The sequence below is a fragment of the Centrocercus urophasianus genome, unplaced genomic scaffold (genome assembly GCF_019232065.1).
Source record: "Centrocercus urophasianus isolate 14NV4802_14NV808 unplaced genomic scaffold, USGS_Curo_1.0 seq_13, whole genome shotgun sequence".
In the NCBI taxonomy this organism is placed as follows: Eukaryota; Metazoa; Chordata; class Aves; order Galliformes; family Phasianidae; genus Centrocercus; species Centrocercus urophasianus.
In genome coordinates this window covers 45470845-45483945 of record NW_024884475.1, presented here as the reverse complement: position 1 = coordinate 45483945, position 13101 = coordinate 45470845, and the positions used below count along the sequence as shown (strand labels likewise).

Genomic DNA, 13101 nt, shown 5'->3' with positions numbered 1-13101 from the left:
AGCATCTGTGTATTTGCCTTCCAAGACTACTTAACTGGAATTTCAACTCAAGAGAAACTGATAGTGAAGACAAGAGAACTGTGAGCCGAACAAGAACAGCAAAATGAATTCCTCCCTTTTTAACCTCATTCAATTGTTCAGTATCCTCAGAAATCTAGGGGAATGCTGCCAAATATTCCATAAGATATTTTACTATTTGCTTAGCTATAGAAAGGAAAGAAGCAGAGATCTTCTGAATATGATTTAAATGATACTTGATCTACTCACTTGACTGGGTTTTTATTTCAGCAGTTCACTGTGGTCTGTTATGTTCTTAATAATTCTCGTGTTGTTAAACTGGGTTTTTGGTAACTACTCTAAGCAGTGAAAGACTCAGTTCACTCCCCAAAATGGGAAAGTTCTGACTTTGATCCATTTCTAAGCCATCAGTGTTATTTTCTTCATTTTCCTATAGCCTTCACATCTACCCTGTTAGCCTGTATATATGATGACAGTAATAAAATACCTACAGTATTTTAGAAAAAGTCATTAAAGTCATTAGTTGCAGTCATTCCATCCCTTTATTTCTAAAGATTTGCGCAGTCTTTGGAAAAAGAGTAGGAAAAAAAGAAAAAAGAAAAAAAAAAGAAAGAAAAAAGAAATGAAAACAGGAGCTTTCTCACAGTTCATCACTGAGATGAAAACCACAGACTCTTTGGAAACTCTTGCTGATAATATTTATTTCTGCAAAACTAACAAAGATTAACTATTTATTGTGCTCATTCCTGTTACCTTTCTGTTTGTGGCAACAGCTACAGATATGATCAATACCTACTACATTCAAAATACCCTGTAGCAGTACAGTACAAAGATCAAAGGACTCACTTTGCTCCAGTTGATAAGACATCCTGGCATTTCATACATGTAATTAAGTAGTACCAGATTATTACTGAAGCGTTACATTAAAACTGTCCAGTAAAATAGAACTGTGTCAACTACTTAATTGATTTTTGATACTAAAAACCTATTGAAAAGAATATTAGTATTCTAAGCCAAGCCCTTAAAAGCTAGGAATTCCATCAGTGATGCTTAACTAATATGAATAGATCTGACCAGCTGAATGGTAGCCACCTCTTTTTAATAAATGAAATTCCAACAATCAACACTGAAATATTCCAAAAGGATCAGAAATTAGGTTAGAGATAAAATATATTTGAGAAAGAATATAAAGCTCAAACACCATTTAAGTTTTTCACTTCAATATTTTGAACTGCCTTTGCTTTAATTTGACTTTATATGTTACAATAATATATAAGTATATATACATAAGCATTTAAATATACTCATACACAACAACAACAACAACAACAAAAGAATGGAAGAGAAGGGAAGAGAAGGGAAGAAAGAAGTCCTGACTGATCCAAACCAATATTCTTTGTGGAGATTTAATTCCAGAGCCAATGCCAGCAGTACCCCACTCTTGAAAACCATGCAAAACAAAATTTCTTTCCACAGTTCAAGAATGTACATTATTTTCACCATTCTGGTGCTATACTCAATGAATAAGTTATATCTCCATGTCTAACAGGATACCTACCCCCATATTGGTTACGTTACAGTATTTGGTAATTTTTTATTTCCTTTTTCATAGTATTCTCCCAGTATCATAAAAATATTTTGAAACCCTTATTATGAAACCCTTCATAGCATCATCCATTCATGTGATTTTATAACTAAGGAACCAAAACACAGAACTTAAGGCTCATTTTGTGAAACTAATCTGATAGCATATTTTTTCCAGAGTGCTTAGGTACTGGAGTATGCATTGAAAGTTTGGCTTAATTATGCTTATAAGAGCACTGAACTGGCTTAGGTAATAATAATCATGATCCACCAAGAAAGTTCCAGTTTTGATGACCGGTCTTGAAACATATAGTGACCATGGCAAAGAAATAAATAGAATTTTCTTTTAGAGACAGGGCACAAAGAAGTTAAACCTTTTTTCTTGTGGATTCCTACCATTCAACTACATGCTTTCCAACCTTTGGAACCTACAAGAATATATATCCATATATAAAACTAACGCTCTCACAACACCATCCATCTTGCTCATCACAGAAGGAGCTCTGTGGAAAAGTACAGCAGGTGACCATGTCATCAAGCGCAACGTTATAATGCATTAGAAGATCAAATCAGAGTGGCACAACCAAGACTGCTTTTAACAGTTCCTAATTGAGTGCTTGGCATTGCAGTTCAACAAACTTTACACACAGAAACATCAGCCACTAAACTGTTTTTAAATCCTACTGAAAAAAAAAACAAAAAAAAGAAGAAGAAAAAAGTGCCAACAGAAGCAATGTTATACTACGTGAAGGCAGTGGTAGTGATGATGGCAGCAGCAGTTGTTGCTGCAGGCTCTGTGCCAGACCTTGAACACAGAGGAAGAAGCATGTCAAGCCCCTTCTCCTGTCACATGAGAGCACAGCAACAACTCCCCTGTCTGTTACTCATGCACAGTTCATATTTTCTGTTTTCCTGGAGGATCAGCAGCTGGCTGGATATTTTTCTAGTCTTAAGTAGCTTGCAAACTCTATGTGCCGTATCTACAGCACCACCATCTAAAACCACATTAACCTTTAATAGGGTAATCTTTGGAAGCCATTGAACCCACATCAAGCTTGATTTAAATGTGTGGAGCAGCTGGCAGCATGCTAAGACTGCTATTGTTTCCTTAGACTAAAACCAAGAGTTTTGCAGTAGACTAGAAGCTGAGAGGGGAGGAATGCTGACAGTCTGAGCTGACCTGAGGTTTTGGAGGATTTCTGCCTGAAGTAATTTTGCTCCTCAAACACAGTCTTAGCCTCAGTCCAGACTGAAAACCATTTTCCCCAAGGTGTGCTCAGATTTCTCTGTATTTCCCCAGTGTGCCAGACGAAATGCAGTATGTGTATAATTCCTAGCCATAAAGGCAGAATCCTGCTGTCTAGCAAAGCTGGGGTACCACACCATGAATAGGTTTTCTGGCATCCAGGAGATTTTGCTAAAATAGTCTGTTTATGGACCCTCGTGCTGAGAATCTTTTAATACCTTGGCTCCACCTTTTCTTCCACTTCTGCCAGATCTTATTGTGACATATTCCCCCTGCTACCCCATCACTTCTAGACCATTTTCCAACTTGTGTATTTTGTGAACTGATATACGACTTTATTCTGGGGAGAACAGAATCTGATTTGGATAGCCCCACAGACAAAAAGGAACGAGAAGTGCATCCTTCAGATTTGGTATTAGATACATTTGTTATTCAACCAGAAGCACTGATTGCAACAGTAGTCTCTTGGTATTACAAGTTGTCAACCAATACATACACAGGTGTGTTTTGTCAGTCACAAAGAGGCTTCAAGTAGCTGGACCACATTAAGATGGTATCTTCAGAAATTTTTGCTTTCTGTATTTTGTTGCACTTCTGAATTTTTCAAAACTTGGCTAACTGGGGCTAATTCTTTGTAAGAATGGGAAAGAGCCCAACAAGCCCAAGGAACATCTAGAGCCAATGTTTTAGACAGAACATTTATAAAATTTCGTTTCAGTCTTGTGAAGAATGTTCTTGTTCTAGAAACTGGCAACTAGATGAATCATTCACATGTATCAGATACAATAGATTGGGAAACCTTCACCCACATGGTGAACAATAAGAAAGTAAATGGTACATTGCATATTAACCAATCAATAACTGTAACAGGATCGTTGAACTCAAACAGCTACTTGGAAAGCTATGGTCATTGTTTCTTTAATTCTTGAATACTGCTTAGTTTAGAACTGACAGTCCTGAAAAGGTATTCTTGTAACATATACCTATGTTTTCAATGGTAAATTCATAATTATTTTTATGTGTACTATAATCAAGTTTCTTTTTCATCTCTCTTGTGCCTTTAATTCTCTTCTTCACTTGACTATTTTAACATCTCCACTTTTGAAACACTGTAATTTGATATCATAATATCAACAAAATCACTCCCCCCACTCCTTTTTTTTTCTTTCTTTCTTTTTTTTTTTTTTTTTTTTTTTTTTTTTTTTGCCTCACTCAGCTTCAGGTTATGGTCAGTATAGGACTATGATCACTTTTAAAAAAAAATTCCTATTAGGCTTTAGACTGCCACAATTATTCAAAGATCCCCTTTACACACTTGTAATATGAAAAAAAAAAAAAAAGAAAGAAAGAAAAAAGAAAAAAGAAAAAAAAAGAAAAATACTGCTCTGATAATAGCAGTCCAAAGCAAGTCTTTTACAGCACAGTTCATTTTCCATTGCTCCAAATGTCAGTGCTCCGTAATTTAATTTCATCATAGTATTTCACTGTGCAAACCCTTATATTTATAACTTTGTCCTTAGTACCTCAGTACAGAACACAATAATTCTGTCACCTGTAGTTCTTACATTGTCTCCTGTTTCATTTACCTATAAACTGTTCTTTATATATAAAGTTACTCGTTCCCCTTTCATTCTCTGTTTCTCCCTCGTAAACAATTAGCTTTCAGTATCCAGTTACCTTGTGGCAGGAGAGGAAAAGTCAGGGTAAGTCAAGCCTTAAACACATAAAACAAATAGGGCAGATAAACATGAAAAGGTATTTCAGATCAGCTGATATGAGTGCAGAAAGAACAAAAATAGCTTCAACACCCTTGTGTTAACCCCAGCAAGACAACAGAGTGCCGTTAACATAAACATGCATTTGTATTACAGCTGGAAAGAAAAAGCACAGAACAGTTCAGAGCAAGAATATCACAAATTAGCTCAGTTTAGCATATTTCCATACCATTTCTGAAATGGCTGCTGTACTAACCTTGGCTGGTCAGAATACCCCAGCTAGATTTTCGTTTTGCAGGACACTCCCCTATACTTTCTAGGCGTCTTTTGGGGAGATTCTGGCTCCTCTGAACAGCAGTGTTTGTTGTCATTATTTGTTTCTTGAGGAAAGCCTGTCTATCATTGGTGCAGGTGCTCTGGTCTGACGAACAGTCACAGATGGATTTCTACTACCTTTTTTTCTCCTCGCAGTTTTTCACAAAGGCTCTTCTTATACTTACTGTAGAATGGCTACAACACTGAAATCCATTCAGTAACATTTACTAGCTTGGACTAGTGAGAACATAGTGGGGGAAGGGAAGGATTGCTCTAGCATTTTCTATTTTTAAAGCAGAGAAAGAATCAGCTTAGCTACAGCATGAGTCTTAACTATTTACACAATTTAAATGGAAAGAATGTGCTATTTTTTCAATAATTAAATCAAAAAAAGGAACAGATTCTTAAATCGTAAGTATTAAAGCATAAATTTTGTGGCATGAGTAACAAGCAACCTAAAACAGGAAAATAAATGTGTTTTTATCAGATTGGCAATTTTCATAATAAAAGATAAAAACAATAATTCTTACTGCATATATAATTTTCAGTTAAGAGAGAGATTATGGAATCCAGAAGAATCCATGAAATCATGAAACACTTCTGGTGTTTTTGTTTTGTTTTGTTTTTCTTAAACAGAGGAGATGGTATCCTATGGATATCATCTAGAAACTACGTCATGAATAATAATAAAAATAACTTGGCTTGACTGCTTCACTGGTTAATTTGAAAGTCTGATCCCATTACAAAAGTCAGGCTGCAGACTTATTATATGAAGCCTAAGTCAGTAAGCAAGTGCAATTATCTGCTAGTAGAATTTTCTGTTTGTTTTTATGTATCATTTGGGTACTGAATGACAAAACCATGAAAATCTGCATGGAGAAGCAAAGCACAAAAAAAATCCTGCAGGGATAAAAAGAACAGTGATTTCTTTGTTAACATGCTGCCTTTACCCCCTGCCTTCTTTCCGTATAGTATTTCTTAACTATCCTCTTTTACTGATATAAAAATTAGCCATCTGTAAAATTTTTAAAGGAAATTCCTATTACTGGGTTTTATTAATACTATTCTTCATTTATTCTTAATAATTAACTGGAATAATACGTATTTATTTCATGGAATGTTTTTAGATTTCCCCATATCTCTTTAAGAGAAAATCAGAGGCAAGTTTATAGTTAGGGGTGTTAAGAGAATGAAGGAAGAGCAACCATAGCTTTTCACCTTGAAATTACAGGACATGGGAACTGCCCTACTGGAACTGTCTGCTTATAGAACAAAAGTAGGTGGGCTACCTCTATTCTAACAGGAGGGAAGGAAACTGCACTCTCCCGGAGGTTTTCTTCAGATTTTATCTAGCTGAATCAGCCACAATAACTCACATGTACAGCACTTCTATATATCAAGCAATCAGACTCTGCAAGTAAAAGCTGGAAGAGAGATTTTGCAAAAGGCCATGCACATCATAAGCATAAGTTTAATACTGGGATTACTTGTGAACTCATAGCATCTTCATCAAGAAAACAAATACATGAAAGATAGTATGAATCAACAAAAAACCTTATTAAGCACATGTGTGCACATGACTGTGTCAGGAAACTATCAGCACTATTTTCCAAGTATGAAATAACTGATGACAATTTCTCTACTTGCCAGGGTGTGGGGGCTCAACTCAAGTTTTACTTTTCCTTTCTACTTGGAATGGAATCCCAGGACTTTCAGGAGAAGGTGGTGAGGATTAAGATCAAGCAAAGCATCTTGGTCTGCAAGGCGGGTATTGACAGGGGTCTGAGAAGACCTGCATGTTTTTGTAGGACTTCTGTGGGTGAGGCTGTCAGCTGAGAATGAAGCTGGGTCCGTCCAGTGGAGTGGCACCAACAACATAAAAGTAGTTCATGCTGCTGCTTCCCACAGACTCCAGCCCCCACATTATTATTATTCTCACCATCCACACAGGTGTGACCATGCAGCAGCAAGGAAGACAGCAGATACAATGACAGCTGCCCTGGCTTGGGAGAGGAAGACTCCCAGGAGAGTCACAACAGCTGCTCATTCTGCTTCCAAAAGCAGCAATCAGAAATCAATGAAGGTAGACTACAGCAAAAATCTGACACCTCCTAGGCAAGAGTACTGGGAAAAGTATCTCTAGTCCACAGATGCTCATTAACTTATTTTGAATGCTCTGGAGGACATCAAAACACAATGTTTATTTCTTTACGCTTTAAAGCAGGCAAAGCTTCTCCCATTCAGGACTCTAGACTCAGCTTTGCACTAAATTCTGCTAGATACAACTCTTCATATTCTAGACAGAAATCTTGCATATAAAAGAACTTTTCTTTCTCTTCCACTGAGATGTCTCTCTCACATAGGTTAGACTTAGAATTCACCATTCAAATCAATCAAGCACATAAAAATGGTCCCCAGTCCACAATGCTGAGCCATTAATGTTTTTCTCTTTAAAGTGAGAGCTAGACTATCACCATAAATTAACTAAAAATGTATTAAAATATAACTGAGATGCTAATGGACATATAGTTAAAAAGGTGTAGTAAGAGTGAAGAATGCATTATTTCATTTCCATCTATGACATTGAATTGCCATCAGGTCTTGCTCAAGTCAGTCATCCATGCATGGTGTATCACGAACTTCAAAATAAAAACCAGTACTTCTCTATCTCATTAGGTAATAACAGTTTTAGCATTTGAAACTACTCAGTCTCAGTACTGAGTACTCAGTACTCAGATTCTGTTCTTCAGATTTACTTTTTTTAAGAGAAGACAATCACTTCCAAAATCCCACAAAAAACCTGTCACAGAAATCTAAGTAGATACTTAAGAAAATAGTAAATATGGGAGACCAATATTTTGCTGTCCTGGTTGCAAGCAATTACAGACAATATTCACACTATAGATATATAGATATGTACTATAGACATATTTTCAGATACCCTTGGAAGCATTGCAGATTATCAGCCTAAAACCAACCAACCAACCAAACAAACAAACAAACAAAAAAAACAACCAGCTGACAAGAGGACCTGGATTTTATCCAGATCTTTATTTAAAAACAAAACAACAAGTACAATTTCAGTATTTCTACGCCAGCAAATAGCTCCAAGTTTGCTCTACAGGGGCAACTGTTCTAATAACTGGCAATGAAAATGAAAGACATTTTTATTCCTCTCTTTCCATGGGGAACCCGTTCTAATTTTGAGGCTGTTTTTCAGGCCACAGAGATGCAACTGCACTGACAAAAAGTGTTTAATGGAAATAACGACAAAAAGAAAAAAAAAAAAAACAATCAAGATATGATGAAGCTCAGTGCAATACGATCTGAACTCCAATAACACTAATTTATCTTAAGAAGAATAGAATAAAACTGCACTACTTTCAATCAGCCCAGATCAGTATTCTTTGTGTGTGTATGCAACCCTCAGCAAAGTAGCCAACTGATGTACCACCTAGCCTCCCAAACTGTTTTGTACTGAAGCTCTTCTTATTTGCATGCACTTGCCTATCTGTGTCCAATTCAATAATATAAATAGCAGTCAAGTAGAAATGCAGGCATTACCCAGGCATCATCAGTCTTCTGCCCACCCCATATCTCGACAAATGCCCACACATATGTAGATAATATTTAAATGGTCATTAATTATTTAAGCAGGAAATGCTGTTTGTCTATGAGACTATTGAAAAAAAAAAAAAGCTAACACCAAAAAGTCCTACTACAGACTCTTGTTCATTACACACATCTTCATATCTCTTAATTGGAAATTCAAGCTATTATTATTAAAATATCAACAGTGTATAGATAGCTCTTTGTTCTACCTCTTCTGCTGAAGTTGTTACCATTTGTTAGGCCTTACATGCCTGGATGCTGGGAAGCATAGCAGAAGGTTTAGAAAAGGATTACAATTGTGATGTCGTAAATGCTCCGTCATCATAGAATTTCAGCATGGAACACTGATCCATTTATTACATTTCTTGCCTTGTGGATTTCCTGTGCACCTGCCAGATCTCTTCATGCAGACAGGCAGTCATAGCTCAGAATATTTTCTAACATGGGTCAAGTTAAAGCAAATCAAAGTAACAGTGCTGATTAAGCTAGCCAAATCAGATACCAAACAAGGCTGGGCTTCAGATATTGACAGACGTGGCCAGAAGACCAACAGTCTACATGGGAATGGTACAAAGTACCACAGAGTTAATCTTCAGCCAAGTACAATGAGAGAACACAGCCATAAAGAAAGAGATCAGATCTATTGCCAGAAAGACTCCAGACATAGCAAAAAGTAACAACCACCAGTGCAACAGATGGAGCATGCCATAATGGATTTATGGCCAGCCAGGCAGCATTGCTGCAATCACAAATAAAGCTCAGCACTTAGGCACGTAATGCATTCCCCTAAAGCCATCATCATCAAACCCTGGCAGAAGTTCACTCGCTGTTTGCTTGCATTGCAAATGTTTGAGAACATCTCCTACAAGAGAAGAGTGTGAATAGCAGAACACTGGCTATGGCAAGTCTATTGGCAAGGGAAGGAACATCACCTTTAGGGAGCTATGCTATTTTGATATTCCCCTGGTGCCTTGTGCCACACAGCTGCATAAATGACCACTGCAAATGGTACATTTGGGTCTACCTCAATCCATTACTGGGGCTTCCTAATGACTTTTTATTTTTAATTTTTTTTTTTTTTTTTAAATTTTTTTAACAGTTGTCTGTAAGGTAGGCTGCTCTATGCTTTCTTTACTCCATTGTTATCTTTCAGTCTTACTGTTATGCACTTTTAAGACTCAGGTTTCAAGCAAGCTACATCAATGTTCACAATATTTCGTTTGTGGTTTGAAAGCTTGTTAATCATTCCACTCTAAAAAATAGACTGATGAAGGGAATTTCCATGAGTTAAATCAGAGTACACAAATCAAGCATGCCAGCAGGATTAATGTTTGTGACAACTTAATGTCCAGCTTCAGAAAAGATACATATTAAGATGACACAGATGAATGATGTTGATCATAATATAGAACCTGTAGTCCTCTCAAGGAAGTTTCAGTGTACAGTAATAAAAAGGAATCTACACGATAGGGTAACTCAGTTTCTGTCAGGAAAGCAAGCATGCACAGTCCCCAGCAGACATCTACACTGGCAGTTTCTGTAAGCCTCAGAGATTTTCTTTAAGGTGAAAGAAGAGTCAGTGCTCTCCAAGAGATGTGCTTGGTTTTTGCTGCTGCAGATAGGTCAGGACTCTGGCTTCACGAATTTCCATGCCAGTCTAATTCTATCATGTAGCCCTCACCAAAATGCCCTTAAGGTAACTTATATTCTTCAGGGGAGAACAGTTCTGGTATCCTGTTGATACTCAGTGTGATTTGCTCCATTCTATGCAAATACCTAAAATCTTGAGATGGATTTTTAAATCTGGCTCTCCCTTAGTATTTTTCACATGAAGCAGTTATTCAGCATATCAGAGAGAGTGACAACCTCCATCATAAAAAACTCCCTTGAACTTTTCAAAAAGAACATTCACACTATCTTAAGCATTTTTACACCATTAGCTTACGTGCTGCGTATGAAAAACAAATGCTAAATGTGGCGCCTTACACTGAGTGGTATGGAGAATAGGTATGCCATACAATATTCCTATCATTACTAAATGAATCTCTATTGTATCCAGGAAGCAAGTAGAGGTCTTATATGGCTTTTATTAATAGAACTGTGATCTCTGTGGAATGCAAGTTGAGAAAATGCCTCATGCCTTTCTTCCCTACCTAACAACTGTTGCTGAGTGACATTATCAATTGCAACTTGTTACAACAGAATAATAGGAAAAGTCTCTGTAATCACTCACTGCACTTAAAAATGTAGTCAGGCTTTCTTCAGCAGTGTAACATAGCATTACTTCCAATTTTTGAGTTGCATTCAGTGAACCTGGTTTCTTGAGCCTGCCCAAGCAGTAATCAGTGTAGAGGAAAAAAGGGGGAACAGAAGACCTAGACTGTTTGCCAGTCTCATAATACCAAAAGATGAGAGACTCCAGTCTTAAGCAGCATGCGTTCATGAGCCATGAATGGCTTCATTTAGGGTAACTAGGAATAACTGAAGTACTGGTCATTTCTACCATGCATGGCTAAGGCAGATAAAGCAAAAAAAGGTTGCTGTGTTCATTCAAATATAAAGATGCCCTAAAAAATAAGCAGGGGGGTTGGAACTAAATGATCTTAAATGACCTTCCATAAACTATTCTATGATTCTACAATCTCCATTTCTGAAAAAAAAAAAAAAAAAAAACAAACCCAAACCCATAGAATTAGAGAATGGCTTAGGATGGCAAAGACCTTAAAAGATTACCTCATTCACCTAGTGTACTTAATTTTTAGTTATGCATAAGGTGATATTCTATGAAGATTTTTGCAGAGTTTGACATAATTAAAATTAGGATATTAAAAATGAAACATTTCACACTGTCAAAAGTGCTTAGCTTCTGTACAGACACCACGTGCCTGTATCAGTGCATGACCAGTTGTTTGCTGCATATAATAACTTCTACCAAATGATTCCTTCACAAGAAAGTTCCCCTGCAACACTATGTGCTTGTAGCTACAAACATTCTGATAGTTACTGAGTGTCAGTTTTAATTTTAATTAAATATTTTGCCCAGTATGTATTTATGGGAACTGTAACTCCAGCTTCTATTAAATCATCTCTACTATCATCCTCCTACCTCATCTTAATACAAAGAAAATACAAATATCAGCTGAACCTTCAATTCAGCTCTTGTAGACTACTTTAATGCTATGGCCAGCTGGTTGGAATAGTAGGAATAGGCTGAAGGTTGCTTTTGATCTTTCAGTTTCTATCAAGCAGCAGCTGCACCAAAGCCTGAGTTATTAACTCTCCACAGGTCTGGAAATACAGGAAGAGAATTAATCTTACTGTGCAGGTCACTGTCACTGCAGATAGCCTATTAAGAAGCTAATTATACCCCAAATTAATCTGCAAGCAAGTTCATTTGTGTAGGTCAGTTTATAGGGTACAGAACTATAGAAGTGAATAAATATGTATCTGCTGTGACTTCTTCCATAAAATAAATAAATAACGTGTCAACTGTCATGATTTTCATAGAATAGTAAATATGTCTTCACTTCAGCACAATAAAAAAGAAAAGCTAGATATCATAATTATTCATAACTTGGCTGTAAGACCCTGACTACAAAGCACTTAGTTCTGAATAACAAGTCCATTTCAATTCAATGGGGCAAGAATGTGTATATGAGTAAGTGTTTACAAGATGAGCGCCAAAGTTAAAAGTGATCCAATAAATGAAACCTTTACAATAGAATGGATTTTCCTTTTTCATTTGATTATTTTATAGTAGTAATACTACAATTTCACTGAAAAAAATAAATTCTAATAGCTTATTAAGACATAGTCTTTAATGCACTAAAAAAATACAAAAGACTGCGGAGTTATCTCCTGCATTTGGTGCTATTTAGTGTTCTAATACTGTAGATGATAGACTACTGCATTTGTTTTTTTCTGAAATCAGTATATGACACTGAACTGCAGGTGTTCCAACTGCTCAGAGGGAAACAGTTCAAAATAGATTTCAGTGCAATGGAGAAATTGTCTGCATGAAGTTAGCTAAAGGCAAGCATAAAGGAAAAAGGCAAATGCAGATGACACTGTTATAACATCAGGTTTATAGTTGGCTACAGACTGAATCCATAATACTAGACTGTTGAGGAAAAAGAAAAAAAAGAAACCTCTCTCCAGAAGGTGATACATAGGTGATGCATATCACATACATGGCACACGACCTAACTGTCCCACTTTTATACAATTGATATTTTCACCAGTTCCACTAATAAAGTCTCAGCGGGAGCACTCTATTTAACATGGGAAACCATACATCAGTAAAAATGTCTGTGAACTGTATTTGAACTAGCACAAGTCCAAAAATGGCAACAGCAATTCCAGGTCTAGAAAACAAAGCTTAGGAGCACAGACCAAGTTAAATCCTGTCCTCTTTACTCCAGAAAAGCATAGAGGTGAGGAGAGGAGATGCATGCTAATAGTCTTTAAACTGATCACTTTTCCTATTCGGAGAAAAATTCCTGAGTACTTTAATTATATTGTATAAGTTTGGCTCATGTAAATAAAAAACTAAGTAGATCTTGGGATAAGTGGGAAGCATTCTACTGATAAGAACAGTAAAAAACAGCACTG

General features: G+C 36.5%; 1 protein-coding gene across 4 annotated transcripts in view; it reads right to left on the bottom strand.

Annotated features, from left to right (window-relative positions):
• The window catches only part of ASB5 (ankyrin repeat and SOCS box containing 5), a 36394-nt gene that overhangs the window by 9588 nt on the left and 13705 nt on the right, over positions 1 to 13101 (bottom strand). The window contains exon 1 of one of the 4 annotated variants that reach the window (XM_042811451.1): positions 4820 to 5060. The exons of the other annotated variants lie outside the window; for them this stretch is intronic. Coding sequence (XP_042667385.1) covers positions 4820 to 4934 — 115 coding nt within the window. The 5' untranslated portion in view covers positions 4935 to 5060. Of the gene's footprint in view, positions 1 to 4819; positions 5061 to 13101 lie in introns of those variants that run through there. 4 annotated transcript variants of the gene reach the window in all.